Raw genomic sequence first — 26,038 nt, 5'->3', positions numbered from 1 at the left:
GATTCATTTACATCAATAATTTCCAGTTTGAGGAATTAGGGTTAATGATATTATTCCTAATTTACTGAATATCATACTGTACTACTCCGCCCAACTAGTTTAACGAACGATGTGATCAACTGATTTATGAACAAATTTGTCTGTCCATTTTTCTGTCCAACTAATGAATAAATAATCTTACTAATCAGTTAACTTTTTCACTAGCTGTCTATATTTATATCTCACTAACTTACTCACTGATTATGGAAATATCTTGTAGCTTTCTGGCTAGCTTTGGAAAAGTAAAAGTTAATTATTTGTACTTTGAAGGTAACTCGTGGATCGACTAACTAGTTATCTGGTTATCTCGTCTCTCTCTGTCCATTTGTCCGTCCGCCCCGTTGTTAATGAACTATCTCGGTAATTACCGTAATTTCCGGCCTACAGAGCGCACTTGATTATAAGCCGCGCCCAGTACATTTGGAAAGGAAATACCATTTGGTACATACATAAGGACCACCTGTGTAAAAGCTGCAAGTGCCCACATTGAAACACGAGATATTTACAAAGAAAGACAGTAAACAGAAAGCATTTTCAAAGTTTTAATAGCTTAGCTTAGCTTAGCTTAATATAGCAACAACATGGTAGCACGAACTGGTAAAAAAAAAAAAAAAAAAAACAGCCGCAGCAGCTACACAGTAGCAACACGGTAGCACAGTACTAACAGGGCTGGTTAAAAAAAATCATTGAGACACGGCAGTAAGAGAGCAGTAACCACTAGCGCGGCGCTAACAGCTACCGCAGCACTAATAGGGCCGGTTAAAAAAAAACATACCGGCAAAAGTCACTTCCTCGACACATATATTCCATCGGTCTCACTATTACCACTTCAGCTCGAGTGCCCCCTCGCAGCTGAAAAAATGCATAAATTGGCCGCTTCACCGCATAAACCGCAGGGTTGAAAGCGTGTGGAAAAAAAGTTGCGTCTTATAGGCTGGAAATTACGGTAGTTATCTAACTTTCATTCTGTGTTTCTCGCCAACAAACCAACTAATAATGGCGCTTTCGCACGAGCTGTTCATCTTTTGAATTAGTTTTGTACATGTATACAATTCCTTGCCGTAATTATGTAACTAGTTGCTTTATCAATCAACTTACAAAGTTTTCCATGATAATTATTGCTCAACTAAAATCAATGCCATGTTTTGTACCGATTCAACAGGGCCCAACTTTTTCGACACGTTTCTCGTGAGAACAGATTGCAAACGACCGTTGATGTTTTTGCGCAGCTGTCAACAGAAGCTGTACGCCGAGAAGCTGCCCAACACCAGCATCATCATCCCGTTCCACAACGAGGGCTGGTCGTCGCTCCTGAGGACCGTCCACAGCATCCTGAACCGCTCGCCACCGCAGCTCATCGCCGAGATCATCCTGGTGGACGACTTCAGCGACAAAGGTACTGCAAACGCATTTTGTATTTTCTTGAAATGGGGAGTTCCAAATCCACAGCCCGTCACTGCAACACAGTAATGTGGTCAGGGAAGCGAATGCAATTAAATTTGCTTGTGCAGCGACAAATTTTTCCACCCACGTCAGCGAGGAATCGTAACTTGCGATGTTTCTACCGCAATATGAATGTTTTCAATCGCTGTCCTCTTGCCCTCTTCACTCGCCTGGCCTCCCTCCCGCTAGCTTGCTCGCCTACGCTCGTCTGTGACTCACCCGAAGGCGGGCAAACACTGGAAGTCGCCTCCTGTCACCTGGAAGCATTTCAGACAAAACTCGCTCGGCTCTGTCGCCGCCCGTTTTGTCAAGCGAAGGGCTAATGAGAAACCTCATTTTGGATTGTAATGCACCCGATATCGTCAGCGCGTTGGAAAATGTGAGACCACAAGGTTGGAACGGAGAACAAGTCAAATTATACTGGGACTCAGTTTACTTACATCAGTATATCAAAATCATTTTTCCCCATAGATATGAATTGAAATGCCTTTAATCCTTTCTGGCCCCCCAAAAAGAAAAACTTGCCTTTTTATGTTACGTGTCTTTAATAATGGAGACTACCACTGTATTGTAATATGGTTGACTTTTTTTTATTTTATTTTGTGTTTCAAGCCCTAATTGTATTTAATTAAGATGTGCTAATCACATCCAAATTCTGGAATTAAGACCTACAGTTATGTCCAATTTGGCGGCTTACCAAAAAGGAGGAGGTGTGTGTGAATTGACCTCAAGGCGGGATGGTCAGTGAAAGCCACACGGAAAAAAAAACTACTTGGTTACAGACAGAAATCGAGTAGCGGGAGCGGAATCGGGCGTCGAAAACAGCCCGACCTGCTAATCCGCCTTTCGGGGTCTATGACGAGCTCCAGCCCGGGAGACGACGAGGTCGGCTCACTCTCCATTAGCCTGTAATTGAATTTCGTCGGCTCGTGCACCAAGCCTGTTGGAGCCTCGCTCTCCCCGCAGGCGGTCGGGGCCCACGTTGGCCTACGCCGGCCTCCTTTCAAGGTGAGCTGAGCTAATGGGCTCGTCTCTCCGCGGATTCCTCGGATCGCCATCTGTGCTGCTCAGAGATGGAGACTCGCCGTCCCGGACTGGAGTTCATGAATTCTGACTCGGGCGGAAGCTTGACAGACTGCGAAAACAAATTCCGTGGACAGTCGAGACTTTTGCAGCTGTTAGGTGGAGCTTGTATTTTATGTGAATAAAGTCACAATTTTATGATTAAGGCATACTTTGATAGGGATAATATTGTATTCGTACCGGTATAGTGGTGATGAACTATTGTCGTGAAATTTTATGATTTAAACATTTTAAAAGGAAAAGAACTTTTAGAATGTCCTGGACAAAAAAAAAAAAAATATATATATATATATATATGGTATTGTGAGGGATAAACATTTTGATTTTTAAGTTTAAAAATATATATGTTATGAATTGATGTAAATTAAATTGTGAATTTAGGAGAAAAGGCCATAAGCTTACATGAATAAAGTTATGATTATATGACAATAAATGTATTCATTTATGAGAATCATTTTTCTATTCTGAGAGAAAAAGTGTTTTTTTTTTTAATCAAAACAAAGTCTTGGTGAGTTAATCTCTAATACTGAGTGGATAATGTCATTTCATTAACATGAAAAACGGGCTCACTTTTTGAGAACTGAGGGACCAATATCAAAGTCAGTTTTTACGTATATAACATTCTCATTTGATATGAATACAATTGAATTTTACCTAAATATAGATGAAACTGTGCACAAAAACAGATTATATAACAGTTCATGAGCTAATTTCTTCTGCCGATTCAAAAGTGCCTTTCCAATACCCTGAAAGATGCTTTTTTTTTGTGTTGTTCCTTTCTTTCTCGCTCAAAAGGTATTTTGAGTATTTATTTTTTCATTCCCTTCCCTCTTGCCTATAATTGGTGTGTATTTTGGAAATGAGAGCTGCTCTCCGGGGACACTTGATTAGTACCTGTTAAGTGTCCAAGCTCGTTAAAGGAGAGACGAGGATGGGAAGGAGTGTTTCGTCTTTAATAAACGCTCGCTTGTCACGAAGAAACTTAGCATAAGTGGTGAGAAGGCCTTCTTGGAATTGCTGTTCATTAGTCTTCTCATAGGACCTGGGAAAATCCCTGTTTGAGAGACATCCCCTGTTCTGAAAAAGAGCTCTGTAATTGCCAATGGATGCCACAACATGGTGGCAAAACATTACTTTCATCCAACTGAAGCTCTTCACCTCACTTCAACCTTCTTTTTCTTGGCACCAAAGCAATGTAAGGAGGGCCTCGACATCACTTCATGCACATGCATCGAGTTGATCCTTTTACGAAATGTTAAGGTCCTGAACATAATAATTAAAAATGTACGCAGTGGCGCCCCCTGGAAAGTTTAACAAAAAATTCAGCCCCTCACAGCACTTCCACTGATCGACAAAGAAATTAGTTGGACATTTCAATCACGAGAGGATGTGCAAAAAAGTCTCAAGAACCCATGCCAAAAATTGAACAGGAAGTTGTCCATTTTGATTTGAAGCTGATTTTGTGCAAATTCTAGGGCACACACTTTAACAAACTCCCGCTAGGGAATTTGCTCTGCTTTATTGTTATTCTTTCTATTTAAATTGAGACATTAGCACTCTTAATTGTGCGTGGAACTGGCACTCTTTCACTTTAATATTCGCCACCGTAATACCAGAAGAAAAAAAAAACAATTACAAACATGTTTTAAATGTGACGCAGTGGGAGATGAGGAAAAAAATGGACGCCGCTGAGCAACGAGATGACAGACGTTCAACCGAGCGTCGTTTTATTTAGTTTTAATGACGTTTCCCGGTGAGTGAAGGGCACACTTTTCTCAAGCAAGAGAAAGATTACGAGTGAGATTTTAATACTACGCACTCACGCCTCGCTCGTTCATATCTGCATAAGCGCTGGCTGCTACCTTACAGCCGTTACAACAATGAAAAAGAAGATTTTTTACTCCCAAGCTTCCTTTTTGTGCGTCTCTGGTGTTGTTTACTTTGTGTACCCTAGATTTTTTTTTATCTAATTGTTGAACATAAAATGATACAACTCTAACGCAACGCAGGCACTTACTGCACTAAAAAAAAACATCAATAATCATTTTGTTGGTTTGAATCGGGCTTTGCATGATCAGGATTTTTGGGGCCGATAACCAATCAGCAAGTTTAAAAAAAACGATAACTGATGAACTGATGGCAGTAAGTGCATCAAACAGAATCAGAATCATCTTTATTTTGCCAAATATGTCAAAAACGTACAAGGAATTTGTCTGTGGTATTTGGAGCCGTTCTAGTACGACGTACAGTACATGTTGTGTGCAACAACAGACAGTCAATTGACAGAGACGTAAAGACATTCCGTTAATGATAATTAACCAGTTTAAAGTCTTGAAAAGATCTTGAGAATAAATCTTTTAACTCTCTTGGACACTTGAACCGAGAAGTATCGTAAAACTTCGCCTCTCCCTCCCTCGGGAGCAGTGCGGCATTTTTGTTGCCTCGAGTTTGAAAGTCTGGGTCTAATTCTTGCGTGGCGAAGGAATAGGTCAGCTATAAATACAACATTGTGTATAGATTTACTGAGCTTTATTAAGATTTTGATAATATATATGAAGATACTCAATTTTGCCCATTGTTTGCTCAAAATAGATTTTTTTGTTTTAATTTTCATCCAAGCTACTGCCCTGTGAGGTGCATTAATAGGTTAGTCCTTTGATTCTCACTGAAAGGTATTCAAATTTAAAAAATTTGCATGTGAATGATTTTATACATATATATATATATATATTTTTTTTTTTACTGAAGCTTCTGCACTTTACCTAAAGTCAATAGTTTGCTTAAGTAATATATTATTTATTTTATCTGACTTGATTTTAGAGGTATTCTCCCCTCCTCAACCCCAAACATTTAATTCAAATGAAGTAGAAGTGAATTAATTTTGCCGTTTTAACATACAGGAGCAAACGTTTTTTTTTTTTTTTTTTTTCAAGCCTTCGTCATTTTGAGACACACTAACTCTCTCGGCAATGACTTCCTCAAGGACTAATGTGACCCACGGAGGGTTAGTATATTTTTGCAGTGTTTGTCAGCCGCACGACATGGGGGGGTGGGGGTGCGGTGGGGGCTGTGATTTAGCGACAACAGCAACGTCAGCAGTGCCCTGTAAACAGTGACTAACAGTGACTGTGCTCTGCCTCTGTGAAGTCATTTTGAGTTTCTCCTTTTCCCCAACTCTTGCACATCAGTCCATTCTCCCAATTTGGTGGCCCTTCACGCCCTACATGTCAAAGATGAGATAAACGTCTTGATTTTTGCTGCAGCCAAAGTCACGGGTAATACCCTAAAATTGTCCTCGCCTTTGATGAGAACGCTGCTTTCATCACGTCAGGCAGTGACTGCGTCGTGCACGTGCACAATATCTACTCTCAGAAGCTCTTAAAGCTGTGTGCATTCCGTGTGAAAGGGCAAAAAGTATCGTGAAAAAGAGAGGGTAAGATCCTAAAATTCCCTTCAGACTGTCTTATATCATCACAGACTCTCCCTCTGCGTCCTTTTTTTTTTTTTTTATGCTCGCAGAAAAGCAGCTTCAAAATGCTCCCCGATTGGCGGGCTGCGAAACAAAGTGCAGAATGTGCAGCATATTTTGGAGGAATAAATTAGAAGCTCGGTTCTTTGGTGGTGCGCCAGTAGGCCTTTGCAGGAAGTAATCCAGCGGGTCGACGAGCAGAAGTGCGACGCTGCTTTGCGAATTCCTCTGTAAATGGAGGCTAATTGAATCGCCCACTGAAATGAAGCGGCGCCTCTGTTGTTAGTCCAATGAAAAGATGGTTCGGGGATCATCGCAGATTATGCGTTAGCAACAGATGGAGTGTTTCTGGAGCGCCTAGTCGTACACACTTTCGGTATTCTTACTCATACTTGGATTGATTGAAATTAGCGCCCACCTCCAGTTACGCCAACTGACATGAAATTTGATAAACGTCTATCATAACGGGACGCATGAAAAGAATTTCAAGGACCCATGCCCATTTTGGTGCGATTTACCAAGCTCGTATTTTGCCAAACTCCTACTGGCGAGTTCTGAATGGGCATGTTTATCCTGGGTAGATCTGTAAACAGCAAACAGATAATATTGTGATATGCAGTGAAAGCAGGGAGCAGGCGGAGGAACAATTAAAGTGGTTCCTAAAGTCAACCTGGGCCCGGACCCCCAGTGAGTCGTTCAAAAAGCTCCCGCACCCCAACCTCAACTTTAGCCAATAATGTAGTGCTGGACACAACTATGCCATTCTGGTACAAAGAAATACTCAATTTTCACGTGCTCTTGCTTTTCATTTTTGCACAATAAATCAAAACGTGGTTCAACACTGGAAAGGCCAATTCTCACGTCATGATTAGCTTCCAGACGATTTCTTTTTTTCGTCTTCACATCACGGACCCGCTGGAAAGACGTTTTTCACCCCCTGGGGGTCCGTGGACCCCACTTTGGGAACCACTGAATTAGAGAGATGGTGGCATGCACTGAAAAGGAGAGGAATGAAGATTAGCCGAAGTAAAAGAGGGCTGGAGGGGGAAGAGTGAGGCTCCAGGAAGAAAAGATAGCGAGGTTGGACGACTTCAAACACTTGAGATCAACAATCCAGAACAACGGTGAGTGTGGTAAAGAAGTGAAGAAACGGGTCCAAGCAGGTTGGAACTGCTGGCGGAAGGTCTCTGGTATGTTATGTAACAGAAGAGTCTCTGCTAGGATGAAGGGCAAAGTTTATAAAACATGTGGTGAGGCCGGCCATGAGGGTTAAAGACGGTGGCACTGAAGAAACAACGGGAAGCAGAACTGGAGGTGGCAGAAATGAAGATGTCGAGTTTCTCGCTCGGAGTGAGCAGTCCACGCAGTCAGTGAGCAGTCCGGACAGAGGCGAGAGAGTGAGTATATTGGTAGAAGGGTGCTGAGGATGGAGCTGCCAGGCAAAAGAGCGAAAGGAAGACCAAAGAAAATGTTGATGGATGTTGTGAGGGATGACACGCTGTGGCGACCCCTAAAAGGGACAAGCTGAAAGGAAAAGAAGAAGATCTACAAAATCCTCCAAAGAGCCCATATCTGAAAAGACAACGGAAGTCAGCCACTTTAGCGTGATGCAAACTTCTTGTGATCATTTTGTCAGATTTCCTTCAAAGACTGACTTTTTGAGTATTTGTGTGATGTCTGGTTCTCCCCCCCCCTCCTTCTCTCACCCCACTAGAAATTCTGCTCTTTTTGCCTGATCGACTATGATCCGAAATAAAAATTCAATTGAAATATGAAGAAATCGCAGAGGAAGCTCAAAAACTCCACTGTGTCACAGTAAAACTGTTCCAGCCTAAAGGGGATGCAGATTCTCCATTCTGCTTGATATGACAGCCAAACAGCACACCCCCCCCACCCCAAAAAAAAGGCAGATTGGTGACGAATTGTGAAGAATTTCTCAGTGATACTTCTAAATTCAGTCCATATCCGTAGCTTCTGGGTGACAGTCAAAAAAAGGAAAAAATAACACAGAGCATCTGAAAATTAGCTTTTCAAAAGTCTACATCCATGACCCAGATGGCGATCGTGTCCGAAACCTACCCATGCCCCCAAACACCATACCCTTAATAAAGACTAATGTGTTTGGTGACATGGTCCCGCTCTCAATTAGCATGATTTACAGCTTTACCATTTGTCCGTAAACCAGTGAAGCCCGTCTCCCAATTTATTCCGGGCAAATTAACCATAAATAATTCGACGCCGTAACCTTTCCCTCCCATTGTCCTCCGACGTGCGAGCATGTAATGAAAAGCTCGCCGCTTCCTTCGACTCCGCCTGTCAGGGAGAAGGTTACGCGAGACTCAGCCCGTGCACACCTGAGGTTTAGCCCAAATCGATCTCCTAATGGCTTGTCGCTAATGGCCTGACCTATGGCCGTGTTATGAAGGTGACGGCCGGCTTTTTTCTACCTCGGGGTGGCGTCAGCTCTTTGCGGTCATCGTTTTTCCCCTGGCAGACTCGTTTGTTCCGAACACGGCATAACAAATGGCACCATTATGCAATGATATTGAGGGCATAACTTTCAGGTGTTTTTGGGGGCTTAATGTCAGGTAGAAAATCCCAAATAGGGCCTTTAGGATTAAGTAGCAGAGGATTGCGTTTGTTCCTACTTTGTGGTGTAATTCATAGGCCAAATAAACTTTGTTTTTACAGTTTCATATTCTCAAAACTCGAGAAATCTGCAAGCCAGAGAATTCAGTTCCCAAATTCACTTTCGGTACATGAATTTTGTTCGGCATGTTTATCATGAAGCAGACTCACAAAAAATCTCAAGAAGCCAGAACCAAACGGAGACAGAAAGGCTGCCAGATTGATTTGAATCAGACATTTGAAGCGCATTTGTTTCATTTCCAGTGGTCCTTTCAAGCAAACATTTCTGAGAGGTTTTATCCGATTGAATAGTAGATTGGATATTAGACAGGAAGGTGGCACTGAATTGCCAGGATTTTTAGTTCTCACCGTTGTGTGGGGTCAGAGCACGGCAGCGAAGTTTGATGACTTGCTATAAACACAAACGCGAAATTCTATTAACTTCCATTTACGACTGCTTTGTTTTCACAGACCTAACTGTTTGTTTTAATCCACCTTTTGTACATTTTCCCCCCTTTGTGCTGCGAGTTCTTTGTGAACTCTTGATGCGGATCAAACCGACCTGAACCAAGAAACTCAGCGGCGTTTTGTCCTGACTCAAAAACAATATGACCCCATCAGTCACAACTTTTGTTTATTGAGTTGTTGTTGTTGTTTAAATTCAGCGCTCAAAGACAGTTTTACTTAAGATGAAATTTAACTGGCACGTCTATCATGGGAAGATCCACAAAAAAAAAGGCTTGAAAGATTTTAGGGTCATTTTTTTTAAATATCCAGATATATTTCTTAGACAAACTTCTCTGAAGAAGATTGTATAATTGCATGGAAATGTTCCAATTTTGCAAATGTATAGAATTTGCAAATGTATAGTAAAACCATCCAGCTATCTGATTATGGGATGGCGTGTTGGCTACGTGGACACAGTTTTGACGCTATCTCGTCTTTGCCGGGTGCTCTCTAAAAGGCGTAGAAAAGTTCTGTTAGAGCTCAGCTGCTCCAATTTGTCAGGATCGCTGAAAAGTGAGACACTTGGGGTCACATTTTATGCACTTTTTACAATGGATAAATTGAGACGGCAATTACGTCATCCATGTAATTATCTGATTGGGCGATGTGTCGTCTGACGGTCATTTTATTTATTTTTTCAGATTTTATGGAGCCTTGTAAAATGTGCCGCAATAAACCAAATATATATATATATATATATATAAACAACTGAAGAGAGACTAAAAGATGGGTCAAGTCAGAGAAGGCTCGGAAAACGTCGCTGGAGGTTTTGTTGGTTTTGGCTGGTCCTGCTGTCCGCTGGGATCAGCGACGCCTTCCCGAGAGATGCGCGCTGCCAAGTGACATCAAAAGAGACGAGCAGAAGCAGAGAACCAAAAGAGGCACGGCAACATTAGAGCCAGTGCCCAGATAAAACGAGCCCGTGTGTCATTCTAGCAGCGGTAGTTTATCCTTTAATGGTTTGAATGGACCACTGCCTGTCCTCCACCCTGTCCTCTGATATTCAGAATCCAATTAGTAGATGTGTTGCGAGGGTACAGGGCGGGAGGGGAAATAAAAAAAAGGGGGGGGGGGTGCCGGAGTGACGGCGGACCATTTGTAAGAACTGCTATCAAGGAGGAACACTGACTGGGGTAATATTTTATTAATGAAGGTTCGTATTCTGCAAATAACAACCGCTGTTTTTAGGCTTCAGAGGAAAAAAAAATTGAGGGGAAGTTTGCAGATAACTTTTGGAAGTTGTTAATAGAAACTCCTGCACTCCTAACGCCCTCAAGGTTTAGTCAATTGTCAATGCTTATACACACAATAGCAGCGTATACTGCTGTATAACACAACAATAACACGATGGGGTTTGAATTTTTATCGCTGGACCGCAGAAGCAGTGCTACAACCTGTGAGGGAGAAACGTGATCGGTAGCAAGTATGACGGCACAGTACAGGGCTAGTGAGCGAGTAAGGGCCTCAATGGGTGGCGCACAGGACAGAACAGGACAATGCAGTGGTAATGAGTCAGTTAGACCCTGTTCTCAAATGGCCTGGAGACTAATTGGGGACCCGATGGCGACTCAACAACATCCAACCATGGGGCCAGGGAGACACAGTGAAATCGATTTCACTGGAGACCTTCTGGAGACTCCTCAAAATGCTTATTATGGAGAAAAAAAATTAAAGTACCTTAATATCACAAAATTGAAATTGAAATTATCAGAATGATTGCCAGAATATTTGGGACTTTATGAACGTTAAAACATTTTCCTCATTATAGAGGATTGTCTTGTTGTCTGTGCTCAGGACACGTAACCCGGTGCAATTGATAGTTTCACGACAAAAGAAACGAATAAGGTTCTCACTTATAAATTGCTTGTGACATAATATTCTTATTTTTTTTTCTGTCAAACTCTCAAATAAGCGACACGCAGCAGCTGCACCTGCACACAACGAGCACTCTGCCTGCCCGACCTTACTCTACATTCTTTGACTAGAATTTTTTTATAATCGTAAGAAGCCCAACTTTAGATCAGATTAATTGCCCAGCAATGCATAATTTTTAGTATATTATTTATGAAAAAACTGCAGCCGACATGGGCCCATGCGTTTTTTTCACCACAAAACATGATTTTGACGTATACAGCTTTTTGTAACTCCCGCCATGAAAAATCCTCTCGAGGGATTTGTTTTCGAGAAGAAGCAGGAAGTGACATACATGGCAGGACCGCCCTCAAGTGGACTCTTGTTTCTATTAGTTTTACCGGGAAGGTAGCTTGTTGTTCCTTCGTGTTAGCTAAAATGCCGGCTCGTTGCAACATCTTCTGGATGGATTGGTTGTCATCTTGTCTGGCGACATCTCCCGGACATCTGTCTGGTGAGAGAGCAAGAAATGTTTGGGTCTTCCGGGTCCCGGGGTCACCAAGACTCATTAATCTTGGGAGGTTTGGCGACGTCTGAGATCTGAGAGAGATAGTCCCTTCCAGTGCTACAAGCTCTGAAGGGAATGCAACAGCTAGCAAGTAGAACAGAACAAGGATAATAGCCAGGCAGTTCCAGACCCTGTGAGTAAGGGAGGCAACTGTAAGACAGGGTAGGGTAGGGTAGGACAGGACAGGACAGGACAGGACAGCACAGGCCAGCACAGGAGAGGGGGGGTGAGCCAGACAGTGCTCTATCATTTGAGAAAGGGAAGGAAAACATGGAAAGAGGTAGGCAGGCAACAGCTGTGCAGTGCCCAAAACCCCTACAAAGAATTTGAGTGCAAATAAGAGCACACTCCAGGAAGATAAGAATAATTAGAGTGGCCCCACACCAAGCGACTAAATCCCATTGGCATATGTCTACAAAGACATACTAGTGAATCAATAATTCTTAATGATCAATGAAGTGACGATTAAGAGGCGCAAGGGAAGGCTCACACCAGACCTGGCAACCCACCCCGTTGTGACTCACTTTCGCTTCTCAAAGTGCTTTTATGAGACGAGATGGACCAAGAGCGAGCTTTTCTTCCAGAGCCCTTGTAAATGCCCACTTTATTAAATTAGCATTTAAAAAAAAAAAGACAGAGCGACCCGGTAGTTTGTTTGTTTCACCTCGCCGAAATGACAGTTGCGGCGCAGAATGAATCACGACCTCCGAAAGTGAAGATTTACAGTGCGCCGGGGGAGGCGGGGGATTGATATGTGTGAAGGCCGCACAAAGGAGGACAGCCTGGCATTCAAAGGCCATTTTTTTCCATGATTGATGCTTTTCGAGAGCCAAGCAAAGATGGAACAACGCCTTTGTGTTTAACGGAGTTCTGGAATTCCTAGACGACGGCGAAGAATTGGGACGTCACACCCAGCGCCTAGCGATGACGAGGGTTGTCAACCGTTGAAAATATACACAAAATCTTTGTACATTTCGGAAGTTAAGATAGAGAAAATGTTTGTCTGTGGTCTTTTTTTCCAGTTCTTTAGGGCAGGATCACTTTCACCAAAAATACTAGTTTCTGACCAAAAACCATAGATTTTTTTTTTTTTTTTTTTTTTTGCTTTTTATGAAAAGAAACATGTCAAGCAAGTCACTGACTTTGAAGCTATTTTTTTTCTTCTTTTCAGACACCTCAAATGCGAAAACAATAAAAACAAGTTAAATGCACCTTTCAACAATGGATACAATTTCAGATTGGATGATGGTCTTTTTTGGCTTGCTGGACCATTTGAGGATTTGTTTTTTCCTCCCCAAAGAAATGTTTTACAGTTTTGTTTTTCTTCCTGATTGATGCTTTTCGCACTACCTTGTTATGCTTACCAATTTGTTTTCCATTGTTGCTGCTTGAAAGGGGACAAAAAAAAGGCAATGTAATTGCTTTCAGGGCTGTCAAAACGTCGTTTCTACAACGCTCCGTCGTTAGCCACGTAACAGATACATTTGTGATTAAGCCGACTGTTCCTGAATGCCGAGCATTTCAGGTTTTGCTCCTTTGCCAGCAGTGTTTATGCTTGCTTATGTTTTTTTTTTAATGTCTTACACTTGGATTATTTCAGTCTCCCTGTAGTCCAAACACAGCAGTAAAAAGTAAAAAAAAAAAAATCAGCAGTTTGCAGAAAAGTTTGCAAGGAGGGGGGGGGGGTAAGAAAAGCTTGTGGATAAGTTATGATGTGGAAGGCCAAAAGGGAGCCATTTTAAGTTTGGACCAGGTGGCACTGCCAGATGTCTTATTTAATGATGACCGTTAACTTTTATCTTTTGTAACAGTAGTATGGCGCGATTGACGGTTTAGTTCACACGAATGACGCTATTTTGAATATGTGGTGCTCATATAATTCAGTTCTTTTGGGGCTTTCTTTCACATACTCTTTTCATATGGTCGGCATGTTCATTTTGATCTGAAACTGATTATTCATGATCATTTTGGCCGTACCTAATGATGTAGATGTGCAAAAAAAGCCTCAATAACAATGTCCCAAAAGAGCCGGGAAATCAGACTTGTTGCCGTTCTAGTCATTAACCATCAACATGTCTCTCCACCCGAAGAGCACCTGAAGGCTGCCCTGGACGAGTACATGGTTCGCCTGCCCAAAGTGCGCATCCTGAGGAGCAAGAAAAGGGAGGGCCTGATCCGGACCCGTCTCCTGGGCGCCGCCGCTGCCAAGGGCGAAGTCATCACTTTCCTGGACTCGCACTGTGAGGCCAACGTCAACTGGCTGCCTCCGCTACTCGGTGAGGAACTCTTTAAAAAAAAATAAAAAATGGTATGTCTTCCACTTCAAAACAAATAAACATACACAGTTTGCGCTTGTCAGACCGAATCGCCCAGAACCGCAAGACCATCGTGTGCCCGATGATCGACGTGATTGACCACGACGACTTTGGCTACGGAACACAGGCGGGCGACGCGATGCGCGGGGCCTTCGACTGGGAATTGTACTACAAGCGCATCCCCATCCCCGCCCGGCTGCAGAAGGGCGACCCCAGCGAGCCCTTTGAGTGAGTTGCGTTCACTACAACAATATTCGACTTTTAGATAAAACTCATCGATAATAGTGTTCATATAACTGCTGCGGCTTCCCGCTTTAGGATTTTTAGATGTATGGCGAAGTCACCCACAGGGTCTACGGTTTCCCCAAAAGTTCGCTCCAGGGCTTTTTTTTTTTTTTTTTTTTTTTTTACACAGCCGTTGTGGGTTCCCGCTTTTGGACAACAACAACACTTGCTTTTGACACAAATGAGCTTGGCTAGTCGGTCTCGAGTGTTAAAATTTACACTCTGGTCACAGCTCCCAATTTCTTCCACTCTGTCTTCCCAGCTTATTGATATAAGCCAGCATTTATTCACGGGTAGTAAACGACATGCAAAAGAAACATTTTAAAAAATGCCGACAGCTTCACACATCAGTCGTTGACAAATTCGAAGGAATGTGAATATGTCACGTATGTGAATGTTCCTTTATCGCTTTCTTGAAACAAACATTTGCAAATAGCTAAAAGTAGACGCATGACCGAGGTAGCTAACTAGCTAACTACCACGGTTAACATTGGCTTGTTTCCGCTCTGACGTTACAAACAAGCCAACAGGAGAGTAATAGGTCCGCATTTTCAAATATACATCAATTTCCAAGCCGCTTATCCTCACCAGGGTCACGGGAGAGCCAGCCAGCTTCAGGCGAAAGGCGGACCACACCCTGAACTGGTCGCCAGTTAGTCGCAGGGCAGATATGAACACCGTCACTAAGTGGGAATCAATCCCACTCTGCCCGCACTAAAGTCATGCGGGTGTACCACTACACTGTCAGTGACTCATTTTCAAATAAACATAAATATTTTTTTGTATTCGTTTTGATTTTATTCATAACAATTCAATTGCTTTTCTTTTTACATTTGCTAATGTACCAACAAAGCCTGCTCAATGGAAAAAGTTATTTATCCAAACATGACAAAATAATTGATTTTAGAGCTGGAATTGCAATCCAGTCATATCACAGTTTTTTTTGCTCATGGTTATCATACCATGCCTATGCAGCCCCTTTCCCACTGGCGCCATTCTGCCCGCTTTGCCTTTGATGCTACATCGGAATCAGGCTCAGAAGGACAATGTGAAAGGTACTATCGAGGAATATTCAGCGGGAAATACACGAAGGTGGTGCAGGATGATGATGATAATAATAATAATAATAAAAAAATGGAGCTGCATAACGGATAGAATCAATCCTCATTTCTTGGAATTAGTTGTCTCTTCTTGCCCGACGAGATGACCTTCATCAGTGCAAATCCAATTGGAGTCGCCGAGATTTTCATTTTCATTGTGATTGACATTGAAGCAATAGCGGTCTGAGCTTGGGGGGGGATTGGAAAAAAAAAACTAGAAAAGAAATATCCATCATGCCCCCCCCCACCTCAATGTCAAATGACCAGAAATAGAAAGCATCAAGTCAGCCGTTTCTAATTAAATCTACACTCCGGGTTTGAATATTCACGGGCCATTGAGTTAAATCCCTTCCCCCCCCTGAACTGTGATGACACTTGATACCGAGGAAGCGTCCCGCTGAAGGAACTGACACGGACTCTTCGATGTGTCAGACGCTATTGTTTTTCCGGATGGGGACCGTTTATCAAAATAACGGGCGGCTAGCGCAGGACGCTAACACAGCGGAATCAGACTCTGGGAATCGGTGCCGGTGTCAATGTCAACCTGAATGTTTTTTTTTTTGTTTGTTTGTTTGTTTTTTTTTTCGATGGTTTAGGTCTCCAGTCATGGCGGGAGGGCTGTTCGCCATGGACAGGAAGTGGTTCTGGGAGCTGGGAGGGTACGACACTGGTCTGGAGATCTGGGGAGGAGAGCAGTACGAGATCTCCTTCAAGGTAAAACGGGGAAAAAGATTCCTCTCGGCAGCAAACTATTCGGGCCTGAAATAAACTGCTCAGTGGCATGTCCCCGAATCACTCGTACACCTCAAAATCGCAAGTGAAATCTCCGTGTCGCCGCCCGTCTAGGCGGGAAACAAGTCGCCCGTAATGTGTAATAATGGCAACAATATTAAAGCTGAGAGGAGAAAAAGGATCCCTGCGAGTGGTCTACGTTCAGGTTTCGCTTCTCATTAGAGTCACTGCCAAGCAACTCCACATCAGTCACGCTCGCAGCGCCTTATTATTAGATTGAGCTTTTGTTTGCCGTTTCAACATGAATTATTCTGTTTAAGCGGCGGCGACTCGGTCAGCATGATAAGAAGCCGTCCCGCCGCTCTTCCGGTCGGTCCAGCGAGCTGACGGCGTCGTGTCGCTCTGTAATCGAATTGCGCTTTGAACGAGCGCCTTGCTTTTGTCGTCTCACTTAATCAAGCACAAAGGGCCTCCTCTCCCCTCGCCGCCCCCACCCGCTGCCCTCGGGGGAGGCTGGTGCGACAGTACGGACGCCGCGGCACGAGAGCAAATGTTGTTTGTCGGCGCCGTAGCGGCTTTGTTGTGAATATGAATTGAACTGTCAAATCTGCTCCATTTGGAACTGTCTCTTTATATGAAACCGTCCGCGGGGATGGCGACCGAGCCCTGCTGAGAAAAGGGGGGGGGGGCATTCGCCCGCAAGTGGTACCTTGACGAGGAATTTCATTTGTTCCGTGACCAAGTTTGGAACTCGATTTATTCACTCATTTATCATATTTAAGTTTTCAAATTTGGGCCGATGGGCCTCATGCGGCCCACTGTCCCTTTTTTGGAGACCGCAGAAGCAAATGACATTAGATTCGTTTTTTGTTAAAAAGGGGGCGAGTCACCACCCCCGAAGACATTTGATACGTACACTTGTTGAAGCATTTCTGCAATTATTTTTATGAATGTTTTTGTGTGTTACTTTATGTAAAAATGATTATCAAAATCATTATTGTTTAAAGTTATTCTGCACTTTTGTTATTAATTTTTTTTTTAACAAGGGTGGGGGCCAAGTCACTACAGATAAGGCAATGCACTCCATTTTCTTCGCTGCTTATCCTCATGAGGGTCGCGAGAGTGCTATAGCCTATCCCAGCTGTCAACAGGCATGAGGCGGGGTACGCCCTGAACTGGTTGCAAGCCAATCGCAGGGCACGTGGACACAGACAACAGCCATACTCACAATCACACCTCAGAGCAATTTAGAGTGTCCAATTAATGTTGCATGTTTTTGGGATGTGGGACAAAACCGGAGTGCCCGGAGAAAACCCACGCAGGCACGGGAAGGACATGCAAACTCCACATAGTCGGGTCCGGGATTGAACAGGGGACCTCAGAACTGTGAGGACAACGCTTTCCAGCTGTGCCACCGTGCCGCCCAAGAAATGCATATATTTCTTAAATTATTTTATTATACAAAGTATTTAAACTACACATGTATTTCTACTATGCAGTTTATTATCAGGAAAAGCTTGAAAAATGCTTTAAAAAGCCCAATTTTTTAGGCTTAGAACGCATTATGTCTTTTTCCATTCATTGTAACGGGAAACATCGATTCAGTTTTCGAACAATTCACTTTTCGAACCGTTTTCGAGAACCGAGGCATCACTGTATTTGGCATGGGAAAATTTTACGTCATCGCCCGCCCCATAGACGACTTGTTTTCAAGTTGGGGGGGGGGGATTTTCCATCCGCTCGACGACTGACGACTGATGCAGGGTTTCTTCACCCAGGTGTGGATGTGCGGCGGTCGCATGGAAGACATCCCGTGCTCCAGGGTGGGACACATCTATAGGAAGTACGTCCCCTACAAGGTCCCCGGAGGGGTCAGCCTGGCGAGGGTGAGTGTCGTCAATTTTTATCCGCGTGACTAACTTAACAGTGTGTGCAGGTGGAAAAAGTACTCATATTCTGTACTTACAGTAAGTAGGAACAGATACATGTGTAACAAAACCGGTAAAGGTCGTACTTATTCAACTCGTTAAGTCAACATTTAAAAAATATACAAATTCTAAAATGGAATGAAGTACATTTCCTTGTTTTTATGAATTACGAATTACAGTATGTTACATTTTTGATGACTTGGCATGAAAAAAACCACAAAATAGTTTTCAAGTATAAAAAAGTCAATTTGATCTTGGATGATTTTCATTTAAAGTCTAAACTCTAAAGTGCCAAATTTGAACGATTAAAAGAAGATGAATAATAATTATATAAAATGAAACTTCAAAATCATCTGAAGCGCACATGCCACGGCTTACAATGAGGCGCTCTAAAGCGGCCATTACGCCAGTTGGAGCACCTGAAGGCGAGATGCATCCCTCTCCGCGCTTTATGCCGGTCTCCAGTCAGATAATCCGACATTAGTGCGGGTCAAGGAATCCACCTTGCCACCTCCTGGAATCAAATCACCGCGGCGAACACGGGAAGACGCGGACAAGGGTCGCTTCACCTGGAGTCGAGCCGCGGGGCAATGAAGCATACTATAGAGCCGTGTGGACGTGCGCGCACGCAAAAATCTTCCAAGGCCGGAGGATTTGTATTCATTCTCCCTCATATCCCGCCAAGGCTGCCGCGGCATCAGTATGTCCGCTCATGCAGCCGAGGCCGACTTTCCTTGTGGGTTTTTTTTTTTTTTTAATTATTATTTTTTTTTTTCGTGTGTGCTATTGTACCCGAGTATCCTGGGATGCAACGCTTTGCTCTTCGTTGCTCTGGAGTCTTTAATGCCGGCACTTGTCTGATCTTAAAAGCGAGTCTGTCGAAAGAAGCCCGCGTCGCGTTTTATCCCCTTGCTTGACTTGAGAAGTTGAGGTAACACCTGAAAGGTTTTGTTTGGATTATGAAGCGCTTAAAGGCTTGTTTTCCGAGGTGTGGATTAGCACATCCGCGTTTGCTTGGTGCGTGTGGGGTGGATTTAATTTATTTATTTTTAATTAGATTTGCTTCAGATTTTTACAGGATTATTTCATTCTGTTTTTGTAAAAAAAAAAAAAAAAAAAAAAAAATTAAAATTGAATTTATTTCAGTTTGGGAATTTTCGTATTGCATAATCGCTGTAATTAAATACCCCTTACTCTTGGAATTTAATTGAATGTGTGTTTTAGTTTGTTGGGGGGGCTCGTTTAATGTTTTACACTACAATTAAATGTAGTCAGATTTTTTTTTTGGTGCGTATGCGGTGGATTTCATTTATTTATTTTTAGATTTGCTTCTGATTTTTATAGGATTATTTCATTGTTTTTGTTTGAAAAAATGGAATTAAAATTGAATTTATTTCAATTTTGATTTTTTTTAATTAGTTTGGGAATTTTTGTATTGTGTAATCGCTGTAATTAAATACCCCTTACACTTAGAAGTGAATGTGTTTTTACTTTGTTGGGGGGATCATTTAATATTTTACACTTAGAACACAATTAAATGTATTCAGATTTTTTTAATTTGAGATATATTTTTCATGGTTGTGATTTTTGACCCCCTTTACACATACAATTTAATTTTATTACATGTTTTAGAATGAGATTTTATTGATTTTTGAAGTGGTTTTTGATATGATTACAACAGCTTTACACTTAAAATGTTTTGAAATTAGATTTGCATTTTTAAAAATGACCTCGACTTTTTTTTGTTGTGACAATCTTTAAATTTAGAATTCAATATCAATTGTTAGGAAGTTGTTTTTATGATAATATTAAGATTAGATAGATAGATAGATAGATAGATAGATAGATAGATAGATAGATAGATAGATAGATAGATAGATAGATAGATAGATAGATAACAAATATTGATGTGTAATTTGTGTAGCTCTTTTGATCGCTTGCAAAATTATTTCAAGTCTTAGTCTCCGTTCATCTTCTTCCAGAACTTGAAACGCGTAGCCGAGGTGTGGATGGACGAGTATGCAGAGTACATCTACCAGCGGCGGCCTGAGTACCGCCACCTGTCTGCGGGCGACATAACGGCGCAGAAGGAGGTGCGGAGCCGCCTCGGCTGTAAGAGCTTCAAGTGGTTCATGAGCGAAGTGGCCTGGGATCTGCCGCAGCACTACCCGCCCGTGGAGCCCGCCGCCGGCGCCTGGGGCGAGGTATGCCGGTCTTGGCGCCGCTCGACTATCCCGTTTTTGGCCGTTTGTCAGGCTGCATAATGTGAAACCATTTAGAGCAAATATAGAAAACTTTTTTTTTCAAATAGCCTTTTAGTGACTGTATAAATATATGATAAATGACACACAAATCAAAACATAGGCTGACGAAAGTCTGCTGTCTTATAGCTAATTTATACTCTAAAATGCCATGGACAAGCTAACAGGAAATTAGCTGAAATTATAGTGTGATGGGAACGGAATATATGTGATATGATGCTATTTTCTTACTGTCGCACGGCTTTGGCGCGTGCGTCACAGATACGGAACGAGGCGAGCAACTTGTGCATGGAAACAAAGCACGCGGTGTCGGGAAGTCCCATCGTCCTGGAAACATGCGCCAAGCAGCGGGGCGAGGTCAGCTTGAGCCACGGCCAGGTGAGGACAACAAATTAACCACAAACACCAAAAATTCTGAAAAGTTAACGTTGTAGTTCTGAATTACAGTAAGGAAAAGTTGACCCGAGACTTTTCCCTATGCGATTGGTTGTTCCGAAATAACAACTCGAAGAATTGTCCGAAAAGTTGAATTCATAGCCCCAAATTTACAAATGAAAAGTTACCTGTGAATATTTTATGAATCGTAAGCAATTTGCTAATGCAAAATCCAAACCCGTGACGTCAAATCGAACCCAAATTTCAATCAAAATAGGAAAGGCAAATGTTTTGTGATCGACGTGGTCAAATGACGCGCTGGCACGAGTTTAATTACTTTGACAACCCGCATATTGCTCCGGGAAAGGCACAGTGGAATTCCCGATACGTCGCCTCGCCGTTGACGCGCTAAATTGTTCCTCAGGTAATTGTGCTTCTACGTCTCGACACACACTTTGAACGTTATTAACTTTACACGCTCCCGGTGGAGTGTGTTTGTTGCCAGATGTGTAATCTCAGTTTATAGAACTGCCCTAATGGATTGCGCGTCCGCTTTTGTTTCCCGGCACGCCGCGGCTTCTCTGACACTTTAATTGGTTTAAAGCGCCGTCGCATTGTTGTTTCATCTACGTCAAAGCGCCCGTCGTCTTTGTTCAGCGAGGAATGCAGCTCGCCCCAAATCATAGCAGGAACGTCGGGAAGCCCTCCTTTTTCTCTTTTTTTTTTTTTTTTATTCCCCGTTATAAAAAGTCACCAGTTTTTATAAACGTGTGAACATTTATGTAGTAAGTGGTCACAAACACAACCCGATAAAGGCTGATATACCGCAATTTCCGGCCGACAGAGCGCACTGGATTATAAGACTCACCCAGTACATCTGTAAAGGAAATACCATTTGGCACATACATAAGCCACAGCCGCGTAAAAGCCGCAATTGCCCACATTGAAACGCGAGATATTTACAAAGAAAGACGGTACACAGAGTTTTCAGAGTTTTAATACCTTAGTTTATCTTAACATAGGAACAACACGGTAGCACAAACAGGGCAGGTAGGAAAAAAAACAAACATACCGGTTAAGAAAAAAAAACAGCTACACAGTAGCAACATGGTAGCACAGCACTAACAGGGCTGGTTTAAAAAAAAAAAACATGCCTAAATCACAGAGACACGGCAGTAACACAGGAACAACACCCTAGCGCGGCGCTAACAGGGCCAGTTTATATATAAAAAAAAAAAACACTGAGGCACAGCAGTAAGACGCTCGTGTGGTGCAAACAGGTCCGGTTTAAAAAAAAATAAAGGCATACCAGTAAAAATCACTGAGACACAGCAACACGCTAGCACAGGACTAACGCTAGCGCTGCACTAAAAGGGCTGGTTAAAAAAAACCATACCAGTAAACATCACTGCGGCATAGCAGTCACACAGCAGCAAGATGTTAGCGCGGCAGGTTCGGTTAATAAAAAATAAAGGCATACCAGTAAAAATCACTGAGACATAGCAACACGCTAGCACAGGAATAACGCTAGCGCAGCACTAAAAGGGCTGGTCTAAAAAGCATACTGGTAAAAAATTACTGAGATACAGCAACACGCTAGCACAGCACTAATGCATAAGCCACAGGGTTGAAAGCGTGTAAAAAAAGCCGTGGCCGGAAATTACGGTAATTAGCTTAACACCAATTGACACAAAATTGGGTGTGCGTGTCAATCACAAGATGCACGAAAAAGTTTCAAGGCCCCATTCACAACATTTAACATGAACTTATTTATTTTAGTTTGGATCTATTTTGGAACAAAGTTTTCCGGGTTAGTGCTTGGTACGTCTGCTCCGCAATTGGCTCAATTGAGCCCTCAAGCGGTCGACATTTTGCGATCCTCGACACGCCTGTCTTGAACCCAGGACCTCAGAACTGTGAGGCCAACGCTTTACCAGCTGAGCCACCGTGCCGCCCATTTATGATACATGACAATTTAAAATATTGGTACAGATTTTGACAAGAATCACGGAAGTTGACAAACTCGGTTCGCCTTCGGGGGCCACTGAAAATCGTGTGGCGGGCCAGATCTGGCCCCCGGGCCTTGAACTTGACACCTGGGAATGGCCAGGGGTTAGTTCTCATTTTGGCCGATTTCAGGCATCTTTTGAGCAATGAATACTCGCAGATCCGCACACCGCCACAGGTAGTCGTTGAGCCCCCACCCTTCCCCGTGCCGCTGACTCCGCAGGTGTTCACGTTGGGCTGGCGCGAGGACATCCGCGTGGGCGACCCCATGCACACCAAGAAGGTCTGCTTCGACGCCGTCTCGCACAGCAGCCCCGTCGCGCTGTACGATTGCCACGGCATGAAGGGGAACCAGCTGTGGCGCTACCGCAAGGTACACACGCGCACCTGGTCCTGCTCGACAATTGCACGTTTGTCATTTTGCCGTCTTCCACGGTAATCTACTGCAGTCCTTCATCTGCCCTATGAAATTTCTCCACTTTCTCATGAGGGCTCAACTACAAAGTCCAACGTTTATGTGCGCAACACGGCACTAAATCCTCTCTCTGTTGTGTGCCCGCCCACACCAGGATAAGAGCTTGTACCACCCGATCAGCAACAGCTGCGTGGACAGCAACCCGTCCGAGCGCCGCCTCTTCATGAGCACCTGCGACCCCTCGTCGCCCAGCCAACGTTGGGTCTTCGAGAAGACAAACGCCACCGTGCTGGACGGCTTCAACCGCCACTCGGCCGAGTGAACCCGACCTTACCCGGTACCGCCCGCCGCTGCTTGTTCACTATCCGTCCGGCGCGGGGGGGCTCGGGCGGGCCGCCGCCCTCGTGGGCCCGCCTTTTGACTGACGGGCTTTTGACGCTGCGTCGGACAGATGAGCTTGTCGTCCTGCCTGATTTTCAACCCTTTCGCCGCCTTATTTTTCCCCACCTTTCCATCACCGCCGAGTTCCTTATCTCGCCCCAGCCCCCCACCCCACCCCACCCCCCGGCCCATATCGCTAAAGTTCTGGTGAAGCCAGGCAAAACCGCTCAGAAAATCACCTGCTGAACGAATGAATGCACCCCACTTTCACCCTTCACCCCCCCCTCCCTCCCTGACCTCGCTTTCCTATTTTTCCTCCCCCCATCCCCCCTCCCGTTTCTCGACTTTCTCGCTGTCGTCGCTGGCTGGAGAAGCCCCCCTCCCCCCCTCCGTCATAGCTGGATGAGCTTGGGGTCGCTTCGTCCCGCCCAGTTTCCCCGGTGATTGGCAGGTGGGACGGGGGTGACCGGGGTGGCGGGTGGGGCTCCGGGGGTCCGACTTTAATGCACTTGTGATAAACTTGAATGAAATGTTAGTGCCTTGTTGAACATTTTAGGCATGCAAATGTGTGTGTCTGTGTGTGTGTGTGTGTGTGTGTGTGTGTGTGTGTGTGTGTGTGTGTATTGCGAGTACATGTTCACAACAGCAAGACTCATCCACAGACTGAACTGAAATAAGAATGTTCCATTCACGTCTCTTGGTCCAAAGTTTGTCTCTAGAAAAGCATATTTCTTTTGACGTTTTTGTGTGTGTGTGTGTGTGTGTGTGTGTAGGGAGGTTTTGGGAATACATTATTGGGGTCCCGTTTTATAACTTGCACTCATTAGTAAGCTCACATAAGGTAAGGGGTGGAGTTTGCATTTTGCACATTGCTCGACTGGTTCCGATTCGTTCAAAGCAAATTGATTGGTTTTCATTTCATACGCGGGGGTAGTTCAATGCGCGTCGCGTGATTAAAATCATTTGAATACAAAAATAATGTGCAAATTAAGGAAGCAGTTATTGGCAGCCATTTGAGAGCATTTTGAAGACCCACAGAATATTGTGTTGTGTGACGTACCGAGAGAGAGAGAGTAGAACCACGGTGCTCAATGCGTCGATGGCGATCGACCAGTCGATCGCGACGGCGTGCAGGTTAAAAAAAAAAAAAAGACAGCCGTATTTTTCCGACCTTTAGCTCACCACGCATGTCCAAACGACGACGAAAACACAGAGTTCACCCCTCGCTTAAGAAATCTTATCAAACGCGAGTATGGACGCCCGGCGTGAAGAAGAAAACAAAAACGTATCACTTTCATACGGACTGGGAGGCGGACTTATTTTTTCACGATGTCATCGACGTTCGCAAGAACAGTCTCTGAAACCAGTAGGACGGGGAAAATACCGTTGTGGAGACCGACTGAAAGCGTGGCAGTCTCGAGGAGACCGAAGTTCGAGAGCAGTGGTGCTCAATGCAAGGCAGTTTCGGTCAATAGCCTCCTTATTCCATTCGTTAGTAGAACACGGGGGCAGTGTCACCAAAGTCACCAAAAATATTAATATTCTGACCAAACAGCGGAGAAGACCTTCTTCCGCAGTAACCCGTCGGAAAATGTACGTGACAAATATGTACATCTGAGGCAGTAAGCGGTTGGCTTTCGGTTAACTTCACTTAAAATCAAGCTAAACATTGCTCTTTATTATCATTTGATTTTATTGATATTTTTAGGTGTGCTTTGGGTCATCGTCTGTGTTTGTGAATTTATTTCACAAAACTCTTGACTGTGGTCTGTGTCCGAAGCCAATTTTTTTTTTCAAACCTTTCTGATAGTTTCTTGGTAATCGGGTCCCGTTAAAGTACATAACCTATTACAGTACATATTTTCAGCAGGATATACATGCGTCTAAAAATTATTTCATTTATTGGCATGTTGAGAGCCTGAAAAATGTGATGAAATCAAAAAACTGATGAGTGCAAGATTTTGGGAGACCAGTGCTTTTTCATCATTTTCATTACTGCATAAAGTCTAAAAACTGTGCTTGAATTGATATTATGCAAATGTGTGATCATATCTATTTTTTGCGGGGATGGGGGTCTTATTTTTCCACCTTTTTCAATGTGCGATCAAAACAATTCAGCAAAGGAATGAATGTTATTTTGTGGGTTTGTCACATGACCAATTTGTGTGTAGCCAAATGTACTTTTTGTACAGTGTGAATAATGAAATGTGGATGATTATTTTCTACTGATCTTGAGAAAAGTGGTTAAAAAAAAAAGTTTATTTAGATATTTAACAAAACTGTACAATGAAGCTGGAGTTGAATGATATTTTTGCTGAAGTTGAAAAAAAATAAAAGGTTTCTATATTGAATGAAAAACAGAAGAAAATATTTGTTGTCGTATGGTGATTATTTTTTTTTTTTAAATAAATGTCTCATTATCATAGATTTACAAAAACGTAATTCACAAAATATTGTTTACCCGGGGAAATGAACAAAACGCAGCCCCGTCTTAATTTGAAAAATGGGAGGGAAAAATGCTGTTTTTTTTTTTTTTTTTTTAATATCTTAATGTAAGAGGCACGGTGGAGCAGCTGGTAAAGCGTTGGCCTCACAGTTGTGAGGACCCGGGTTCGATCCCGGCCCCGTCTGTGTGGAGTTTGCATGTTCTC

General features: G+C 43.3%; 1 protein-coding gene across 1 annotated transcript in view; it reads left to right on the top strand.

The window, feature by feature from the left end:
• LOC133491916 (polypeptide N-acetylgalactosaminyltransferase 10-like) overlaps window positions 1-25,752 on the top strand; it is a 46,646-nt gene extending 20,894 nt beyond the window's left edge. Inside the window, exons 4-12 of the mRNA XM_061803645.1 lie at window positions 1,269-1,435; window positions 13,679-13,864; window positions 13,948-14,131; window positions 15,885-16,002; window positions 17,799-17,906; window positions 19,931-20,152; window positions 20,471-20,587; window positions 22,815-22,964; window positions 23,161-25,752. Of these exons, the coding sequence (XP_061659629.1) occupies window positions 1,269-1,435; window positions 13,679-13,864; window positions 13,948-14,131; window positions 15,885-16,002; window positions 17,799-17,906; window positions 19,931-20,152; window positions 20,471-20,587; window positions 22,815-22,964; window positions 23,161-23,328 (1,420 nt within the window). The 3' untranslated portion in view covers window positions 23,329-25,752. The remainder of the gene's footprint in view (window positions 1-1,268; window positions 1,436-13,678; window positions 13,865-13,947; window positions 14,132-15,884; window positions 16,003-17,798; window positions 17,907-19,930; window positions 20,153-20,470; window positions 20,588-22,814; window positions 22,965-23,160) is intronic.
• The last annotated feature ends 286 nt before the right edge of the window (window positions 25,753-26,038 follow it).

This window comes from Syngnathoides biaculeatus, chromosome 18, assembly GCF_019802595.1.
Source record: "Syngnathoides biaculeatus isolate LvHL_M chromosome 18, ASM1980259v1, whole genome shotgun sequence".
Lineage (NCBI taxonomy): Eukaryota > Metazoa > Chordata > Actinopteri > Syngnathiformes > Syngnathidae > Syngnathoides > Syngnathoides biaculeatus.
Note: the sequence above shows the minus strand (reverse complement) of the source record. Positions and strands in the feature narration are given on the sequence as shown.